The following is a 17,969-nucleotide window of genomic DNA, read 5'->3' as shown; positions in this document are numbered from 1 at the left end:
AGACTACGAAACCTGCCAACGAGATTTTGAAGCATTCTATGCAAACGAGGAAGTCTGTCGCGAGCAGGAAGAAGACGCAAAGAATTCGTTCAGCGCCGGTCCCTTGAGTATTTTGGGGCTCTGGTTGATGGCTGTCACGATGAGTGTGCTTGGGTGGTGTCGCATGATGCGCCGGTACCACACGGATGCAGTCACGCAGCCCCTTGAAGACGGTCAAACGCAGACGGGCTATCGCGAAACAATTTTGGGACAAATTCTTTACTATAGCGTCGTGATTACGCTACTAGGCATACAAGCCCTTCTGCTTGCTTTTTGTATCACTTCCTATCGCCAAAACGAGGAAGAGGCCTTGCGCGGTTTTGAAATTACATGGTGTATTGGTTTCGTTTGGACAATAGCTCTGAAGTGGCCGTGCTCGGTTGCGAGCCTTTTTTTGGTACCCTGTGAGCTGTCTCTGGCTACACAAGTGGCAGTTTTTACTGAAACTCGGTCGACGTCATCCCGCCCCGTACAAGGTAAACGTGAAGCTGGCTATATCATGCACATGCGGCGAATTCTCAGCCGATTCACTTCGGGGTTTCACAGTTGCATGTCGGGTCTTTTTTCCGTACCGTACCGGACGGCTCACGGAATTCTCCAGTACGTTCCTGTTCAAAATGAAAGAGATGCCAACTTGCCCAGCACGTACTATTTTGTCTACCAATTTCGACGATACAACTTGGACGATGAGCGGGGCTACTACGTACCAGGCAAAATGAACCCCGAGTACCGCACAGTCGCAGACGTCTTGAAGGGCGTAGACGGCTTGACGGCCGATGAAGTCACGCAACGGCTGCACATCGTAGGTCCCAATGTAATCGATATGCCCAAGCCTACTTTGTTAGGTTGTATTGGGATTGACTTTAGCAAGCCCTTCTACACGTACCAAACGTTCATTCTTTGGACTTGGGTCCCTCTCTACTACTTTTATTTGGCTGTCATTCACGGGTCAGTCATTTTGATGGGTGGACTCAGTGTTTCCTACTTTCGCTTCCGTAACGAGCGTAATTTATATGCTCTGACGCAAATGCACGGTGAGGTTAATGTCCGACGGGATGGTATAATCACGACAATCCACCAGAGCAACCTGGTCCCAGGCGATATTGTTCAGGTCCAACCTGGTGTCGTTTACACCGATATGGTTGTAACGGAATCAGAGGGTTTGCTGGTAGACGAGAGCGCCTTGACGGGCGAGTCGAACCCGGTTGCAAAGAATGTAGTTGATCCCGCCGCAACCGCCAATCCTTCGACCACTGCAATAGGCAAAAAGCATTCTATTTTGGCCGGTACCACGGTACTGGAGCAAGAAAATACCTTGGCAATGGTGGTCGCGACTGGATCATTTACGTCTAAAGGTGAATTGCTGCGGGACGTCTTTCACTACGAACGCCATCAATTTCAGTTTGACGTCGAAGTCGGTTTCGTTGTTGGCATCTTGGTGCTACAATCAATTTTTATGTTTGCGCTGGTGGTGTTTCTCATTCAAGAGCAGCCTGTCTATGCGTGGTTTTACGGAATGTATGTTGTTGGGACCCTTTTACCGCCCTTGCTGCCAACAGTTTTTACCGTTTCAGTCGGAATTTCTGATCAGCGTTTGAGCAAAAAAAGGATTGCGTGTTCCAACTCCGAAGATATTTTGGTTGCGGGAAAGGTCCAAACGGCATGCTTTGACAAGACTGGGACGCTTACAAAACAAGGTCTCGATTTCGTGTCCGCGCAGTGCATACCAACATGGAATGATCCTCATTCTCCTTCGTCCCCTCTATCGGATACGGTAGCTCTCGGCATGGCGTGTTGCCACAGTCTCACGACATCGGGTGATGCCATGATTGGCAATGCCGTTGACCGAGTGATGTTCGCTGCGTCGGGGGCACAACAGAATCAGTCCTGGATTGTTCTGAATGGAAACCGAATGAAAGTGCTCAAACAATTTGATTTTTGCCACAATCGCATGACTCAGAGCGTGATTGTAAAACGAGTAGACGGCTCCATGCTGGCAATTGTCAAGGGTAGTGGAGAGAATGTGCAACGCGCCTGCCTGCCTGCGAGCTTGCCGCAGGATTACGAGAGGGTTTTGAGAGAAAGCGCAAAGGCTGGTATATACCAGATTTCAATGGCTGCCAAAGTCCTGTCCCCGGCCACGAACTTGGAAGATATCCAACGCGACAAAGTAGAGCTTAATATGGAATTCGCCGGTGTGATAAACTTTCAGAACGTGCTCCGTGAGGAAACACCGTATGTGATCACTCAGCTTCAGGCAGCAGCTGTTGAATGCCTCATTGTAACCGGGGACGCGGTTCTAACAGGCATCACTATTGCGAGGGAGAGCGGTATCATCCCTACGGGAGCGGCAGTATTATGGTGCGCTATGCCCCACAAGGACGACCGTGTCGAATGGGTCGATTTCGATCATGAAGGGCGCATGACGGATTTGCCATGGTCAGCTTTACGCTCGGGGACGACGGTGTTGGCAGTCACGGGTGATGTCTGGGACTCCCTCGATATCTCATTTGTGTCGGAGCTGAGTCCGTTTGTCCGCGTTTTTGGAAGGTGCACACCCGCACACAAGGTCGCGATCATCTCGCATTATTGCGATCAAGGCAAGATCACGCTCATGTGTGGCGATGGAGGCAACGACTGTGGAGCGCTCAAGGCTGCACACGTGGGTGTGGCTCTTAGCGATGCGGAGGCCAGTATGGTGTCCCCTTTCACCAGTTTGGACAAGTCAATTGTGTCGGTGACGGAGATCCTCAAGGAAGGACGGTGTGCTTTGGCGTCGGCACTGGCCTCGTACAAGTATGTGATAATGTATGGTCAAGTAGAAGCAATCGCAAACGTCATGAATGCATACTTCATGATAAACCTATCAGAGTATTGTTGGATGTTCATGGACGGTTTCTGGGTCATTTCAATGTCTTTCACTTTGCCGCTCGGCAAAGCCGCTTCCGCTTTGGCCGAAACTAGGCCTACCGCGTCCCTCCTTGGTCCCATTACTGCCTCGAGCGTCGTCGGTATTCTTCTTATCAACACTACTTTTGCAATTATTGCTCTCTGGATTCTATTTCATCAAGATTGGTTCCAATGCCGTCGATGGGAAAATTCAGATGTTTCCAATCTCGTTGTAATTGGCGACAACTACGAATCTGAAACTTTGTTTCTTGTCATGGGTTACCAGTACATTTCTACCGCGATGGCATTTAATTTCGGGTACGAATTTAGGCAGACTTGGTGGCGAAACAAATGCTTTGTTGGGTTCTGTTCTCTGTTTACCGCCATCCACCTGTGGGTGACGCTTGTTCCCGGAGATTTGTCATGCTTTTGGCGCGTAAACTGTGAGAATGATCATGTTTTGTACTCGGCCGCAATCGGTCGTGTGTTGCCAATTCAGAATCCCTTTCATACCACCGTTATGCCCGTCTCGTACCGTTGGATCTTGGTCATACTCATGATCTCAAACACTTTCGCAAACATATTTTGGGAATATTTTGTTGTCAACGGCACTCGTCGACGTCTCGGGAAAAAACGACGCGAGCGCAGAGAAAGAGATCGGCTTGTGCAGCCCAAGGTCGCTGATGATAGATCTGAGGCAATTTAGTGTAAATGCAATACGTGCACTGCAACGATGCTTTGCGGTACGTGATTATTTACGTACACTATCCGTAAGTAGGTCATTTGCCTTGACGTGGTCGTTTGCCATATTGAATGCATGAGGCTGCAGCCTTGTTCAGGAAACAGCAACTGAATATTATTGTAAGTCGTTTATTTGCCTTAAGCACCAGAGGAACTTTATCCAGTTTAAAAAAAGGGGGAGGCTAAGCATATTTTTCCAATTGACCTCTCCCTTTCGTCTATAGATTTCTAGATTATCCGGACGCCAGGGAAGACGTACAGATCTTAGCTACCATCCCGACGCTGGGCATAGTGAAGTGCTGAGAAAGTCTCCCGGAAGAAAATTCGCGTGCGTTGCCATAGCAGGATGTCACGACAACTGAACTTCTTAGGTGGCTCAAAAAATGAGATAATCGAAAATTGGATGCGTCTGTTTAACTCTCTTACTACTGATGATATGAATTGACGCCCCCTTTGTTGTGTCAAGGTGCGCAAAAATATCCGGCACGCAGAAAAAGATTTAGCTAGATCTTACAATTTTTACCGCCAACTGAGTAAAATCGGGTCTGTATGGGCTAGCTTCGTTGCCTTCTTTGATAATCATTCCAAGGATGCTGGTGCAATTTATTTCTTCAAACACTGCAAGACGTCTTGTTAGGATTTTTAAAACAAGCGCAGCGCCCACTTTGGAACGCAACGCGATCTCCTTTACAACTGTCCGTTTAAGATTGCGAAGATTTTTTGTAAAACCCGAGTCTTCTTCGAGAAGGGACTGGATCATCGCATGTGTGACAATTACACAGGACGGATCAGCTTCAAACAGATTTAACCAGAGTATCAAAAAATGTAGAGCGATAGAGTGACTGCATACGGAACACCGTGACGGGATGAAAGATGTTGGGTTTGCAGGTGCTTTAGGAACCAACGATCCCATCTCCAATCGGCGCCAGGCACAAATCTTTTCATTCAAGCGATGGGCTTCATATTCCGCTTCGCGCTTAAGGTGATATAGCCTCTCGCAAAGTTGTAAGAGCTCGCCACTGGAGTGACCTCGGACTTGGGACTTCAGCTTGAACGGTCCTCTAGCTTCATTCTGTTCATAAATCTCGTCAAACTCACTTGCTCGTCCATCATGGAAGCTCTGAACGCTAGCGAGAAGGCGATTGAGAGGATCAGCCGCATCTAGACCGGCCATCCGCGACAAGCTGCTACCCTGTTCTAGCAGGCCGAAAACCTCAGTGTCGTCCTCCTCTATCTGGATATCACCGCCGAGAACCTCCCCGCCACCTTCACTCACTGGAAGTCGTCTGGAAGTTGAGGAATTGGGTCGCCAACTGCGGAAGAGGCGTCGAAGAGAAGCTGTCTGGTTCGGGAAAACTCCGGTAGTTGTCAAGCTGCTGGACCTTGCTACTGCCTTCACTACAGTACCTTGTCGGCCGAGCTTGTTGAGAGAGACAACTGAATCCTCCACTTCTTTGCAACTCGCTCTCGATCCAGCCTCGTTTGAAAAAAAGGCGAGTTGCAATTCGGGGCTAAACAGTGGTTCTTTGTCAGGTCGGGTGTTTTTCTTTTTCTTTCGTAGCAACTCAGCCAGCTTGTCTTTTAAAGCGCCAGTTATATCTTCGCGAAGTTCGGATGCAGTCGCATACATTTGATTAGACCTCTCAAGTTCCTTGTCATTTGTAATAACAACTGCATTTGATGCAACACCGGCGATAAATTCGAAGGAGAACGTACCGGATGCACAAAATCCACATTCGACACACAGAAAAGCGTCTAGTCGCTCATAGTTGATGTGACGGCACTTACGACATTGAAAAGCAACTTCACCGCAATTGCCACAGACCCCATGGGCGTTCGTAACTAGGCGCGTGCAACGGGGGCAGTGGACTTGAAGGCTACCGTCCAAGCTTTTCGAGGAACCTAATCTCTCGTAAAAGTCACTGTAGCGAATTTTGATGTTTGCTGCCACTACAACCTCAGGAAGCTTACAGTTGGAGCTCGTCGCCCCGCGAGAAAAGTGGAGTTGCGCGCAGGCTTCCCATTTGTTTGTCCCGTCCTTTAGATTCTCGATATTTGGCACGGGACCCGGGGTGTAGAAAACATCGATCGTTTTGACAAAGCGACCACGAGGGTCTCTGACTTCAACGTGTACTTCGGACAAAGCTAGCCTGTACCGGAGCCTGATGTAGGAATTGAATTCATCACTGACACACGAGCTTTTCCCGCAATCCGGACGCCCTCGAGCAAAACCACTCACTTGCTCGGGGTGCCATTTGACTTCCTGAGACAGCGAAATGATGGAAGGCTGTGGACTGGCCAACGGACCCTTTGGAATCGGATCTAATTTGTCTGCACCATTTGCAGATGAAATTGCTCCTCCATTGCCCTTAGAACTTCTTTTTTCTCGCGATGCGCTCTGGTTATTCCCATCACAGTGAAGGCAACAAGAAAAATCAAAGTGCGTTCGATGGACAGGGGATCCCAACCTCGCTTTGAAATATGCGCACTCGTGGATCGCGCGGACAGATTCAGATTGAATTTCCTGTACTTGCTTTAACCAAAGGTCCTCAACCAAGGAGCTAGACTTTGCAATACCAAAGTAAAAGGGCAAGCCGATTTTTAAAATCCTTTGCAAAAGAAGAAAGAACTCAGTGGAATCCTTTCCGACTCTTGTGGTGTAGTTGACCTGTGTACACAAAAGACGATGGAAAAGGGCGCCTACTTCTTTCCTGTTGCTCACCGAGCAAAGCTTCTCTACAATGGCGATTCCTATTTTCCGCACATCTGAATGGCTGGATTGTGAAACAAACCGAAAGACAAATGAATCTAACTCATGAGGCCCACAAGGAATCAAATCGAAAACAGATTCGCACGGCGCCGATGCTGTGTCAGTGATTGGGGAGTGGCGATCCAATAGCTGCTCGAACAGACGAAGGCACTTTAGCTGTCCCTGTCCATTGAGAAGACACATGCTCGCAAGAATTACACGGATCGGTGGTCCCGACAGCACTTCCTTCAGAAATGAAGAAAACGCAGAGAATTTGTGATTTGAGATTGAAGTAGCGGGGAATGAAGAGAGTCTACCAAAGCGATGCCAGCTCGGTGGACGTCGCCGAGCGATAAGCCATATTTTATCCAAAATTGCACCTGCACTCAACACAGCCTGACTCGATGTGATCGACTCTGGTACCAAATGATCCGTCCCAACTATTTCTCCCATGGTTAGGCTATTCCACGACGCTTCCGCATTGGTTCGTCTAGTCTCTCCACACAAACGGGCCTTCTCATTCACAGCCAAGCAACCTTTCAAGCCATGCTCTAGGGTAGACGCAAGACTACTGACTTGATAACAGAAGGAATGGTGATCGCGAACGGATAGATATAATTCTTGGTCATCCCCACAGAGTGCAAATAGGCACTTTTTCGATAATTTCTTCAAAAAATCTTCCTTCTGGGAAAGAATGAGCTCGCAAAGGAAAGGGAACCATGTACGGGATTCCTCTGAGCTGGGATCTCCAAATTGCGAGATGGTTTCGAGCACATACTCAATCAGCGCTGGACTTCTTTCGTATCTCACTGGATCGAAGGGGGCTTGTTCGCGGTGTTCTTCCGAAAATGCGAATGCACTCTGGAGATGTGATGAGTATAAAAGACGTTGTTGACAGCAGTTTACCCCATCAAGATGGTTAGACCTAGCCACCGATTGCCTGATATCAATTTCTTTCGACAGACCATCTGAAAATGTATGGCAGTCGGGATTGGCTTCGCTTTTTTGTTGTCGAAGACGCTCGTGAAGATGAGTGAGTACGGAATACTTCTGCCCACATTTTACAGAAACAAGAAGCGTCCATACATGATTTTTGACGCATCGATTCTTATCGGAAGTCACTTTCTCTCCCCCTGCAGAGCACGTTTTCAGCAGCAAGAGAAGCACATGCCCGACATGTTTATCAAATTCCCATCGATCGGGATCGCTATCGTACCTATCCACCAACGCATTCCAGTGCTGCGCAAGGCCTTCGACGAGACTGGTTGAGAATATTTTAGCTCTTGCTTGCCTAACTTCAGCAGTTCCACAAACCTCGATAAGATCGATGGCGAGCTGGTAAAGGCGGAAGTATGCTCTAGTACCTACACTAGATTGCTTCGAGACTAAGGTCATAACGCCAGAAAACAATTTCCCAACAAAAGATTCGAACAAAGCATTTCTCTCAAGCCGTCCAGTCAAAAATTTCCGTGTTTTCCCGTGGTTCTCCGAGTCCTGGTCATCTTGCTTTCTATTACCGATTGGTATACGTTCCATGTTCTTTATATCAGAACATTTCAGCCTTGACGATTGAGTTCCGATAAATTTTCCATCAACTACTACGTCAATACCACTGGAGTAATCTTTTGATAGAGCGAAAGAACTGCCGAGATCGAAGCACTCTCGGCACAAATCGAAACACGAACCGGATGTTGACATAGAGTAGCGTACTGTCTTAATAGGTACATCGTGACAGCAATCGCAGCCATAGTGCACAGCCATAGTCTGTACAGCGAAGACGTCGTTCTTTCCAGATTTAGAGTTCTTGTGTGAGGTGCAAAAGTCAGAGACTCGCTTACAAGCTTCTTCAACTACTACAGGGTTTCGTACAGAAAGTATTGTCGACAGAGTTTCAAACTTTCCAAGGCCATTGCTGTTGATTGACAGCGACTCGGCGTGTTCACCATAACTTATCGCTATTACCATCTCAAGGAGAGACAGCTCGACGACGTTTGAGACCATCGTGAGTTGAGCCTTTCCAAATGGCATGGAAAAAGGAACAACTTTTACGCAGTACTTCGCAACTGATCCTTTTTTTTCGAGACTATGGTCAAGTGCTTGTAGGTAGTTTACAGGTCGAGCACGCGCTACCCTTAAAGCCGCCCTCAAGTATTTGCTGACCGTCCTGTAAAAAACTGAATGTGATTGTCCAGTCACCACTTCGTCGTTGTCGAACTTTAGCCGACAGTCGGAGAGGCGTTCAAAACAGGCGGCGACAATTCCTTTGTCGCGATACAAACGACGCGATGCCCCTTCTGGTTCGAAACAGCTCAAGATTGCATCCACATTCTCATTGTGACGGTCATCCTGAAAGGCGGTGAGACAGACAAAATTTTCGAGATATGTTCTATCGATGGACCCGAGTGGCTTCGGGACACGAAAGAGGCTACAAAGCGAGCACAGCGAAGAAAGTGCTAATAAACCTTCCTCTTCAGAACCTACTTCATGTCGTCCTGACAGTGAGCCGTTTTCGCTTGCTGGATGTGATATCCCACGCGTTGCAATCGACTGCAGTCGCGTCGGAATCCAGGCCGCAACTACGGAATAATCGACCCCAAAGACTTCAACGGCATCCACTACAGGTTTGCATCCCTCGTCGAAAGCCCTGCTAAAACGAATCGATATGCGTCCACTTCGAAGACCCAACGCGATCTCTTCCGACGTGAAAACGACCGAGTACCATTTTCGCGTACTAGAAAGTACATCAACTGGTCGCCCGTTCACATAAATCGTCTGTGGAATACATTCCTTCGACGTAGAGCCGACCAAAATCCTTAAAGCAGATACTACAAAACGCCCAGAGCATTCTTGACCTCCAGCTAAACCACCGTTCCTAGCAAAATCCAACATTTTACTAGATTCACTTCTCACCGAAAGCGAGAGGGTGAATCCATCTCGGCATGGACTTGCTAGCACTGAGTCGTTGTCTTTCGTCAGCTTCGATTTGAGGATGTCGCCCCTAGAATTCCAGGATTGCATGTTAGACAACAAATCGGGCAAAAACCAGCTTTTCCCATCATGGCCAGGTACGTACGCTTCGAGACCAAATCCTGCGAACTCCACAACCTTTAGGTCTGTAAGATTCGTGAGTTCCTCAAAAGCCAGCAAAGGAGATGCAATCAATTTCATAGGAAGGTCCAGATGGGCCGAGGCCGTTGAAGTCTGGATAGCAGTTCGACGTTCATTTTGAGAATTCAATTGGGTAGCTATGGGCCACCCCCCATCCTCTTTCAACAAGCATAGAGAACCGTTCGAAGACAAAATGAGCCAAATTATAGATTCTCGAAAAGATCTTCGACCCCTCAAATCGTAGATCGCGCAGTCATCGATCAGTTCCGGCACAGAAAACAAACCAATACCTTCTACAGAAGTTCCATTCGAGCCTAGAGTTGCGGCCCCTTGGATCGTCGCGACAGATGTCACTGTGCCATCGACTCCAAGCACAAGTGGTACCGGGTCCCCAGATGAGGAAGATTCGCAGATACAGCCAACGCAGAACTTGGTTGAGGAACACTTTAAGTCTCTCCCAAAATCTCTCCAGCGAGTAAAGGGCCCTCTAACGCTCGCTTTGCCACGTATTTCCCAGGGAACCAGCTCAAATCCGCGGGATATCTGTCCATCTTCTGTCACTGCATAAGCCATGACACAAACTGAGGGAATTTCTAAAAGAAGTAGCCTACTTAGGGGAAGGAAGTCGAGTTGCCTGCCGATCATATTCTTCCTATATCCTGCGGGGCCACCCCTCTCTGTTGTATCGTCTTCTCTGTCTGGCACAGGCAAATACCTGGCAAAGTCAAACTCTGGGGCCACAGAAAAAACAGAAGCAGAATCATTCATTGTCACGCTTGCTTTGCAAACTCGGCCGTCATCGAGTATTGCCATAATAATCCACGACATCGAATGTGCCTCGTCAGAACTGTGAGTGATCGGAATAAAACAGCAATTTGAGATACTAGCGTTCTTTTGTGAGACCGAAATTGTCGCAACCGGGGTAGACATTTTGGAGTGACTTAAAATATGGAACAGGTTGATGGAACGGCTCCGCACAATCGCTATAGCAAACATCGATCCGGGGAGCCAATCGCAGTGAACAACGACCTCGTCGTCGGCGGTGGCTAGCGACTTTTTTTGTTGACTCAAATCGAAGATAGTCTCACAGGTGTTAACAGCGGCCTTCCAGGAATATACTGTCACATCTGACAGCCCCCAAATCAACAAGAAGTTTTCATTTGGTCTCGACAACTTCATCCCATGAATATCAAAGTCAACTAGTCGACTTCCTTCGATACTCAACGAAGTGCGCGAAAAAGAAGTTCCGCCATGCATATATCGGGTATTCAGGAGCTGTACGCAGTTCCAAAAAGAAAGCACCCGCGTCGCAGCGACGACTACGTTGCCGCGAGAATCCACTTCCAACGCTGAACGGACACTCGGTTTGGTATCTCGCAGCGCTTTGCCCGTTTCATCCAAAGGTAAATCAACCTTTTTGGATAGTTCGAATACGCCTGACTCAGATTGCCTAGCCACACGAAAAGGAAGAGAAGGGTCGGTTTTGAACACAACTTGGGTATTGGTTCTTCTGCTAAGAAGATCTCCCCCCTCTTGGCACCAATTCATTTGTTCCTCCTCGTTTTCTTCTAGTAGCATAACACTGCTATCATCCTTCCGGATGCGATATTCCTCGTATACAGCGTCCAACGTAATCCGTCCCCAGTTGCGCGTTCGACCCACATTGATGATACTGCCGAGCGCTGACTTAACTTGTGAAGGACAAAACTGTAACGCGATCTCCCCAAATCTATTGGTTTGCGCGTCTATTTGTGAATCCAATTTGTAAGGCCGTAAATCTGGGGAGCGAGGGGTCCATGTCCCTTTTCCCCCTCCTCTGGCGTTGCCGAACGCCCAGGCCGCTTCTGCTTCTGAAGACGGTAGTGGGGTGAGGCACCGGCACTTGCGCTGCGCTTCTCTTTTGTTGTTCCCCCCGCAATCGCAGAAAAAGGAGCTGTATCTAGAGTACGCCACGTCATGGCCCATATGGCATACAAGCGCACACATCGAACAGCACCCTTTGTCCCAAGTCAGTCCACAAGTATAGCAGTTATACCAATGCTGATCATGAAACCCAGCTTTCGCGACAAACGAGCAAATAACAGGCTTTCCGGTGACATCATTGGCGTCGGACTTTACCCGGCTGCTTCCAACAGTAGAACGGTCATTGTTCAGCGACTCAAGGAAAGTGGCTACTATCTTGATGACTTGCCTAGACTGACTTGCGTTACTTTCCAGCAAGGTTCCCACGACATCATGGAGGCAATCCCATTGGACGCTGCACAAGAGGAGTAGGAGCAAAGGTCTCGATACAAAGCGGTAGTCTTTGTTCATGCTGTCATCAACGAAATCCTTTAAAGACTCGATAATTGGGGCATAGGCGCCAGGTTTTTCAAGTTCAATAAGACAAAACGCGAGTATACAAGACACTGCGCTTTGTAACGTATCTGAACCTTCGATTGAATGGTTGCAGATATCCGAGGTGACGAGACTCAAGATACGGGACTCTGGTACGGCATAAAATGCCTCTCGAAAGAGACCGACGACCTCTAGGGCTTTGCTTTTTGTCGAGCAGTCATTTGAAAGGCTATGTTGAGCAATTGAGCTCATCAAGCAGAGAATCGAAAGCCGTGCTTCCTGGCTGACGGCCTCGGTCTCATTGAGAAAGAAAAGAAACATTCCGTCAACGAGCTCTTTAGATAGGCAACACATTGATCTGGTCTCGTCGATACGTTTTGAAATAGTCGAGGTTTTACCAACTATCGTGCGATAGTCAACCTCCTTGACACCTATCGATTCGAAAAAGAAGCCCGCTCGGTCATGACCGACGTGTTGAATTAAGATATTGACAACCCTATCCATCAACTTTCTAACGATGTCAGGTCGATCTATTGCATTGCCATTGGCAGCTGAGGCGAGTGCGGACATTGCCGCTAGAGCAAGACGGACAACCTCGAACTGCTGAATAGTGCGAAACTTTGGCCCATCCAGTACCAGCTGACATGATACGGCTTCCCACGTTGAATTCACAGGGAGACGAGCAAGAACGCCCAAGGTATCGAGAATAGAATTTTTCTGCGGTTCGTCCAACATCGAATGTGACAAAGTCCACGACTTGGGACAAAGAGTGTGAACATCCAAATCTTCGAAGGTAGCCTTTGTTTTGGCAAAGGGATGGGTGGGCCGCCCGGAATGTTGCAGTCCCATTCGCAAAAGTGAGACAACAGGAGCCAGACTGCTAAGCGCTGCCACACCCACTTCATGCCATTTCTCATACAAAGCAATTTCCCGGAAAACAGGTTTTTCGATTCCGTGGGCTTGGTCTTGAAGTGGACACAGAGGTGTCGAAAATGCCGTCAGTGCGAGACCTGCCAAGACTTCCCATTCACCAGCGACTCGCAGCTCAGGTGTCGACACGTCGACTTTTACTTTGTGCCGAAAGTACTTGTGTACTTTTCCAGGTACTCGCTGTACCATGGAGGGATACCATTTCTTGGTCCTAACTCTTGAGTTCCGAAGGCCATGCATCAGTAGAAATCCAATCACTTCGTTGCTCAAGTTGCTGGCCGAGCCAATCTCAAATTTCACACTCTCCTCTTGAAAACTGAAACTAGAGTCCTTTGGTTGGTTTTCCAGAAAGCGATGAAGGGAGCATAATTTGAAAGCCAGATCGGACCGAACGTTGTCCGAGGACTCGCCAGTCCGAGAAAAGACTGTTCTCAAGGAAACTTCAAGCTGGGATTGAGCCAATACTACGATTTTCCGGAGCGTAGTTTGAGCCTGGATGGCAATCTTCACGATGTCACTCTCCGAAAATTCATCGCGAAACCGACATTCGTCGTCAAGCCAATCTGGATGGACTGGAGCAGCTCCAAATGCTAAACAACCGTTTCGCAATCTCTCTAACGCCTCGAGCCCGCCACGCGAGTCACCAGACTCTACGTCGAAATCCAGATTGTCGCTGCCGGAAGAGTATCCGCGAGCTCTCTTTCCACCAGAAACCTCGGCTTGAATCGTTGAAAGAAACTGATTATGTGGCTTTGTACATGATGAAACGGCAAACGATAGATAGCACGATACAACCTCCAACAGGGGATGCACAGACGACGCCATAGGAAAGTCCATCTCTGCACTATTTGGAATATATTGGTCACATATCTTGTCCACGACATAGGTAGCCTTCGAAACCATCATAGTAAGTAAATCCTTGATTTTGGCTGCTGACTGGTTTGAGTCCCCGGAAACTCTGCTGTCGATAGCTTCCATCAACGTGGAGCCGCAAGGACTACCTTCGAGTTTCATGAGCTGTCCATGCAACCAACAGATGTCTTCTCGAAGGTCCAACAGAAGTAATGCAGGGTCTCGCGGAAGTACAGATGGTATTTGTATGCCCGGGGTCCGCTCCGTCCACAACGGGCTTTTCCCCAGGGCATTCCAGGAAGCAAATAAAAGGTGACAATTGTCTTGAGGGGCAGTCAAAATTCCAATCTTAAAAAAGCCCTCTAGAACACCTTGGAGGATCCTTCCCGTGCTTGCCTCGATCCCCCAAAGTGATGTCGGGACTTCGGGCAGCTCCGACGATTCCCAGTCCAAAAACACCCCCATGAAACAAGTCTCGGCCTTGTACCATCCTGTAGCCGGTATGGGCGCCGAAAGGGAAAGGCTCTTTTCCAATACGTTGACAATCACACCTTGAAACCGCTTTCCCGACATGACTGACAGGGCAAAGTGGGTGGCTAAAACGATAAGACGAGCAAGAAAGCCCGAGGCCTTCCGGTCTCCGGAAATAAACGCAAGCAATTTTTCCGATTTACGAAATTCGTGAACGGCTTTGTCCATCTCCTTTAGTAAAGAAGCAAGGGAAGATCTTTGTTCTTGAGGAGAAAGCCGTGCGACAACTGACAAAAAAAGGCGAGCATCAGATAAAGAAAGTGGGATTTCCTCTTCGATGGTCCACTCATCCTGTCGAGCCGGAAGGTTGACAAACTTTAAAATGTTGCGAAGGAGATATGAAATAGAGTCAATCATACCGGCAACGATGTAGCAGTCCGGCGCAGTGTTCTCCCTGCTTGGTGTGGAAAGCTCGTTGGTAATATTGGAAGCAATGAGGAGTCGATGCGCACGAGGTTGCCAAATGGGCCAGCCGGCCTCAGAGAAGGGACCGGAAAGGATTGTGCTGGTTTGAGCAGCAATGGTTTTGAAGATTTGCAATCGGTTTGCTCCGAAAATGTAGCGTTTGGGTGCCGAAGAATTTGCCCTTCCCCCACTACCAAGCATTAGAACAAGGGTCATGTGCGAAGACCTGAAAGACGGGCCAAATTAAATGAGATAATGCACAAAGCTTGCGTTTTTTTCGGTGTTTGACTCACCAGAGCTTTTTCTCTCTAGAGGTCCACGGGGAAGAACCTTCACCACTATCATTGGGCTCTCGTTTCAAGGTGTCAGCATTTGGAGGATTATTGGCTCGGTCAGGTCGCACCATTATTCCCTCAATACGACTGCCCAAGTATACCACACGCTCTATAGAATCAACCGAAACCGCGTTTCTCAAAAGGGCCAAAAGAAAAGTTGATGCGGCCGATGGATCCTTGACACACATTTGCAAGGCCTCAAGACAGTCGCCTGCCAAGTCCGCTCGAGCCTGAGTTATGCCTTTGCTACAATCGAAGAATATATAAATCAATTCCGGATGAGCTTTGTTATCTTTCTCCACCAATTCCAACTATACAAGGTACTTACCCGTAGGATCCGTCCGACGTCGGAAGGCAGTCTACTCTCACCTCGGCAGTTGAATCATCCTTTTTCCGTCGCTTTCGTTTCGCGGTGCTTGCTTTTGGTATCTTGCGTTTCTTCCCCGTCGGAAGATCCGTCAACAATGCTTCCACTTCAGTCAGGTCGTAGCACTTTTCCACGAGGGATATCAAGGAAGAAAGAATGGATTCGGCCACTTTTTCTTTGCTAGGTTCCTCCGCAAACGCACGAAAAACCAAGGACAGCATTTCCTCTCCCCCAAAGACGGCACGTTCCACCACATCAAAGGTGTGCGCAAAAGTGCAAGTATTCTTCGTCGCTCGGGGAGCGCGGGTTGTCTCGGTGCCAGTACCGGTAGTGGCCTTGCGCTTGCGGTTAGTCGTCTTGGTGGGAACCCCCAGTACGGGTTCTGACAGGGCCTGGGTCAAATTCCACTCACGGCTGCTCGAATCGGGCTCGCAACCGGACGGGTCAACATCCAGGAGCGTCAACGCACTCGAAAGTCTTCCGACACAAAAGGCCATCAGCTTGGCATCTACGGGACCCTCCGGTCGGGAACGGTGACGCGCCCAAATCCAACCCGCCGCCATGTGCTGCATTCGATTTCGCCACAGATTCTGCTCGGCGTGGCCGGTGTTCGGCACACTCGCACACGCCGCGTGTGACAGTTTGTCCAAGGTGTGGCTCACAAAGGGATAGTACCACACCACGGGATGGGCAACGGCCACGTCATCGTTGATCAGGGTGACGGTCGGATCTGCCCATCCCGTGGCCAAGCACGCGTCGTGGGCCTGAAGGATGCGGTAGGAAAGGAGGGTACCCAAATCTCGCAAGTCTGGTTTCGTCGCTTTGATTTTCTGGCTACCCTTTTTCGGTTTGGGCATCGTCTCACCCTGCAAGCCCGTCACGTAGGCTTTCAATGCCGTCGCGTTGGGAGGCAGACGGGCTCCCGCTAGAGTGCCCATTTCGTGAACGAGTCGGACCAGCCGGGATACCAGCACGACACGCAAAGTGGAGACGGGAATCTGGGTACGAGGCGTGGAATGGGAGTCGGGGAGATATTCCGGGGGTGTCCCGAAGACGGGTATGTTTCGTGGGTTCGTCGTCCGGGTCGGTGACAGGAGTTGGAGCCCGACACGGAGGAGCTGTTCTTGTCCGGGTGTCAACCAAACCAGCACGACCGATGCCCAGCGCTTAATGGGCAAGCGTCCACCATCTTCCGGCCGAGACCAGCATGTGTTCACCAATTCCGCGAGTGAATCGTGGGGAGTCGTCGTAGCACGACGGGACGGGGACCGGGCTAGGTCTGGGTCGGGACGGGGCGTGGACCCGTCACTGGCCTGGTCGTCCCCGTGGAGCGTCTCGTCGGCGCCCCGTTGTGGTCCACGATCGGGAATCGAGTCTCGACCGAGGTCTCGCCAAACATCCCAAACGGCTCGTTCGGTGGGTGTCCACCGCCAGAGCAGGGATCGACACAAGCGGCGCCAGTAGTCGGTATCGTCCCAAAACCGGTCCGCGTTGGGAACCACCACGGTTCGGGCGATGCGGTACCAGAGACTGGCGGGAGTCGCTTCCAGAACAAAAGGATTCGTTCCTCGCTGAAAGTAGACGAGTTGTTCCAGAGTGACAATGGCCACGGCCGTGGCCGTCGTGTGGTGTTCGTCGTGTTCGGCCGGCGACGCGTCGGGCGGTACCAAATCTTGGAGGGCGTGGGATAGAGCGTAGGTCAGGACGGCCCAAAGACGACGAACAAAAGCACGGGCGGGTCCGTGAGACAAGCGTTCGAGTGCCTTGACGTCACGCAAGAGGACGGAGGTCAAGCTATCGGCGAGGGCCACCGTAACCAAAGCCAACGACGACGAGTCGTGGTCGGACCTTCGCTGGACCAACTGTTCCAAAACGCGCGTCGTCAAGACGAGACCGTACGCCAGCGTGACGGTACCGCTAGCGGCATTCGTGTTGGTGTGCCGGACCGGACTTTTGGAGGAAGCAACGGAGGAAGCCGGTGTCGTGGTGGGGGACGTGACGTGGGGCGAGCCCCCGGAGGGTTCGTCGCGACTGAGGAGGACTCCGAGTTCCGTCCAGTCGGTGGAATGCGCACGGGTGGGTTCCAGAGCCCGCAGGCGCCAGGAGCGTAACAAGTCGTAGACCCCATCGAAAGGCGGGGATGGATCCTCCGCGTTGGGATCCGTGGTTCGACGCATCGGGGTGAGTCTGGATCTGTGTACCGGAGGAAGTGTGAGTAGGACAAGACACGACGGGCGCGTGACACAGACCCTGCGACAGGAGTAGTGCAGTAGTAGAAGTAAAAATTAGCCAAAGGAGTAGAAACGTACCGAGTAATGGTGGTGGAGGAGGCTGGACCCTTGCCGATGGCGGGGGGAACCTTTTTCTTGGCCATGGTGGAGTCGTAGCGTACCGTGTGTAGGTGTACGGGTGACGGTGAATCGAACTTTTCTGTAGCGTGTCTCTGGCGCCCTACCAACCAAATCAAGACGAGGACGGAGTCGTTCGTGGAATGTTCTACCTATGCAAGGTGTGAGATGTCTTGTGGGAGTACGGGTGGTGGATCTCTCGGGTTGTGATACGATACGTTACGAACACTCCAGCGGGGACCATTCTGGGACCGAGAGCTGTGTGTGTCTTCAGTTTCTTGGCTGGTTGACTGTGGAAACAAGTTGACTTGTGCGGATGCGTCTCGCGCCTACGGAGA

At 49.9% G+C, this 17,969-nt stretch overlaps 2 protein-coding genes across 2 annotated transcripts; one reads left to right on the top strand and one right to left on the bottom strand.

The window, feature by feature from the left end:
- Positions 1–1,555: 1,555 nt before the first annotated feature.
- PHATRDRAFT_16222 (predicted protein) lies at positions 1,556–3,118 on the top strand (the record flags this gene model as incomplete). The annotated part of the gene is made up of 1 exon (XM_002184551.1): positions 1,556–3,118. A coding segment is annotated over one exon (1,563 nt), but the record flags the coding sequence as incomplete, so codon positions are not given.
- Positions 3,119–9,290: 6,172 nt separating this feature from the next.
- PHATRDRAFT_49767 (predicted protein) lies at positions 9,291–17,657 on the bottom strand (the record flags this gene model as incomplete). Its single annotated transcript, XM_002184471.1, has 5 exons — positions 9,291–9,416; positions 9,492–14,807; positions 14,875–15,162; positions 15,245–17,533; positions 17,593–17,657. Coding segments are annotated over 5 exons (8,082 nt in total), but the record flags the coding sequence as incomplete, so codon positions are not given.
- Between the last annotated feature and the right edge of the window lie 312 nt (positions 17,658–17,969).

Source organism: Phaeodactylum tricornutum, chromosome 24, assembly GCF_000150955.2.
Source record: "Phaeodactylum tricornutum CCAP 1055/1 chromosome 24, whole genome shotgun sequence".
In the NCBI taxonomy this organism is placed as follows: Eukaryota; Bacillariophyta; class Bacillariophyceae; order Surirellales; family Neidiaceae; genus Phaeodactylum; species Phaeodactylum tricornutum.
This window is presented reverse-complemented; position numbering and strand designations above follow the sequence as displayed.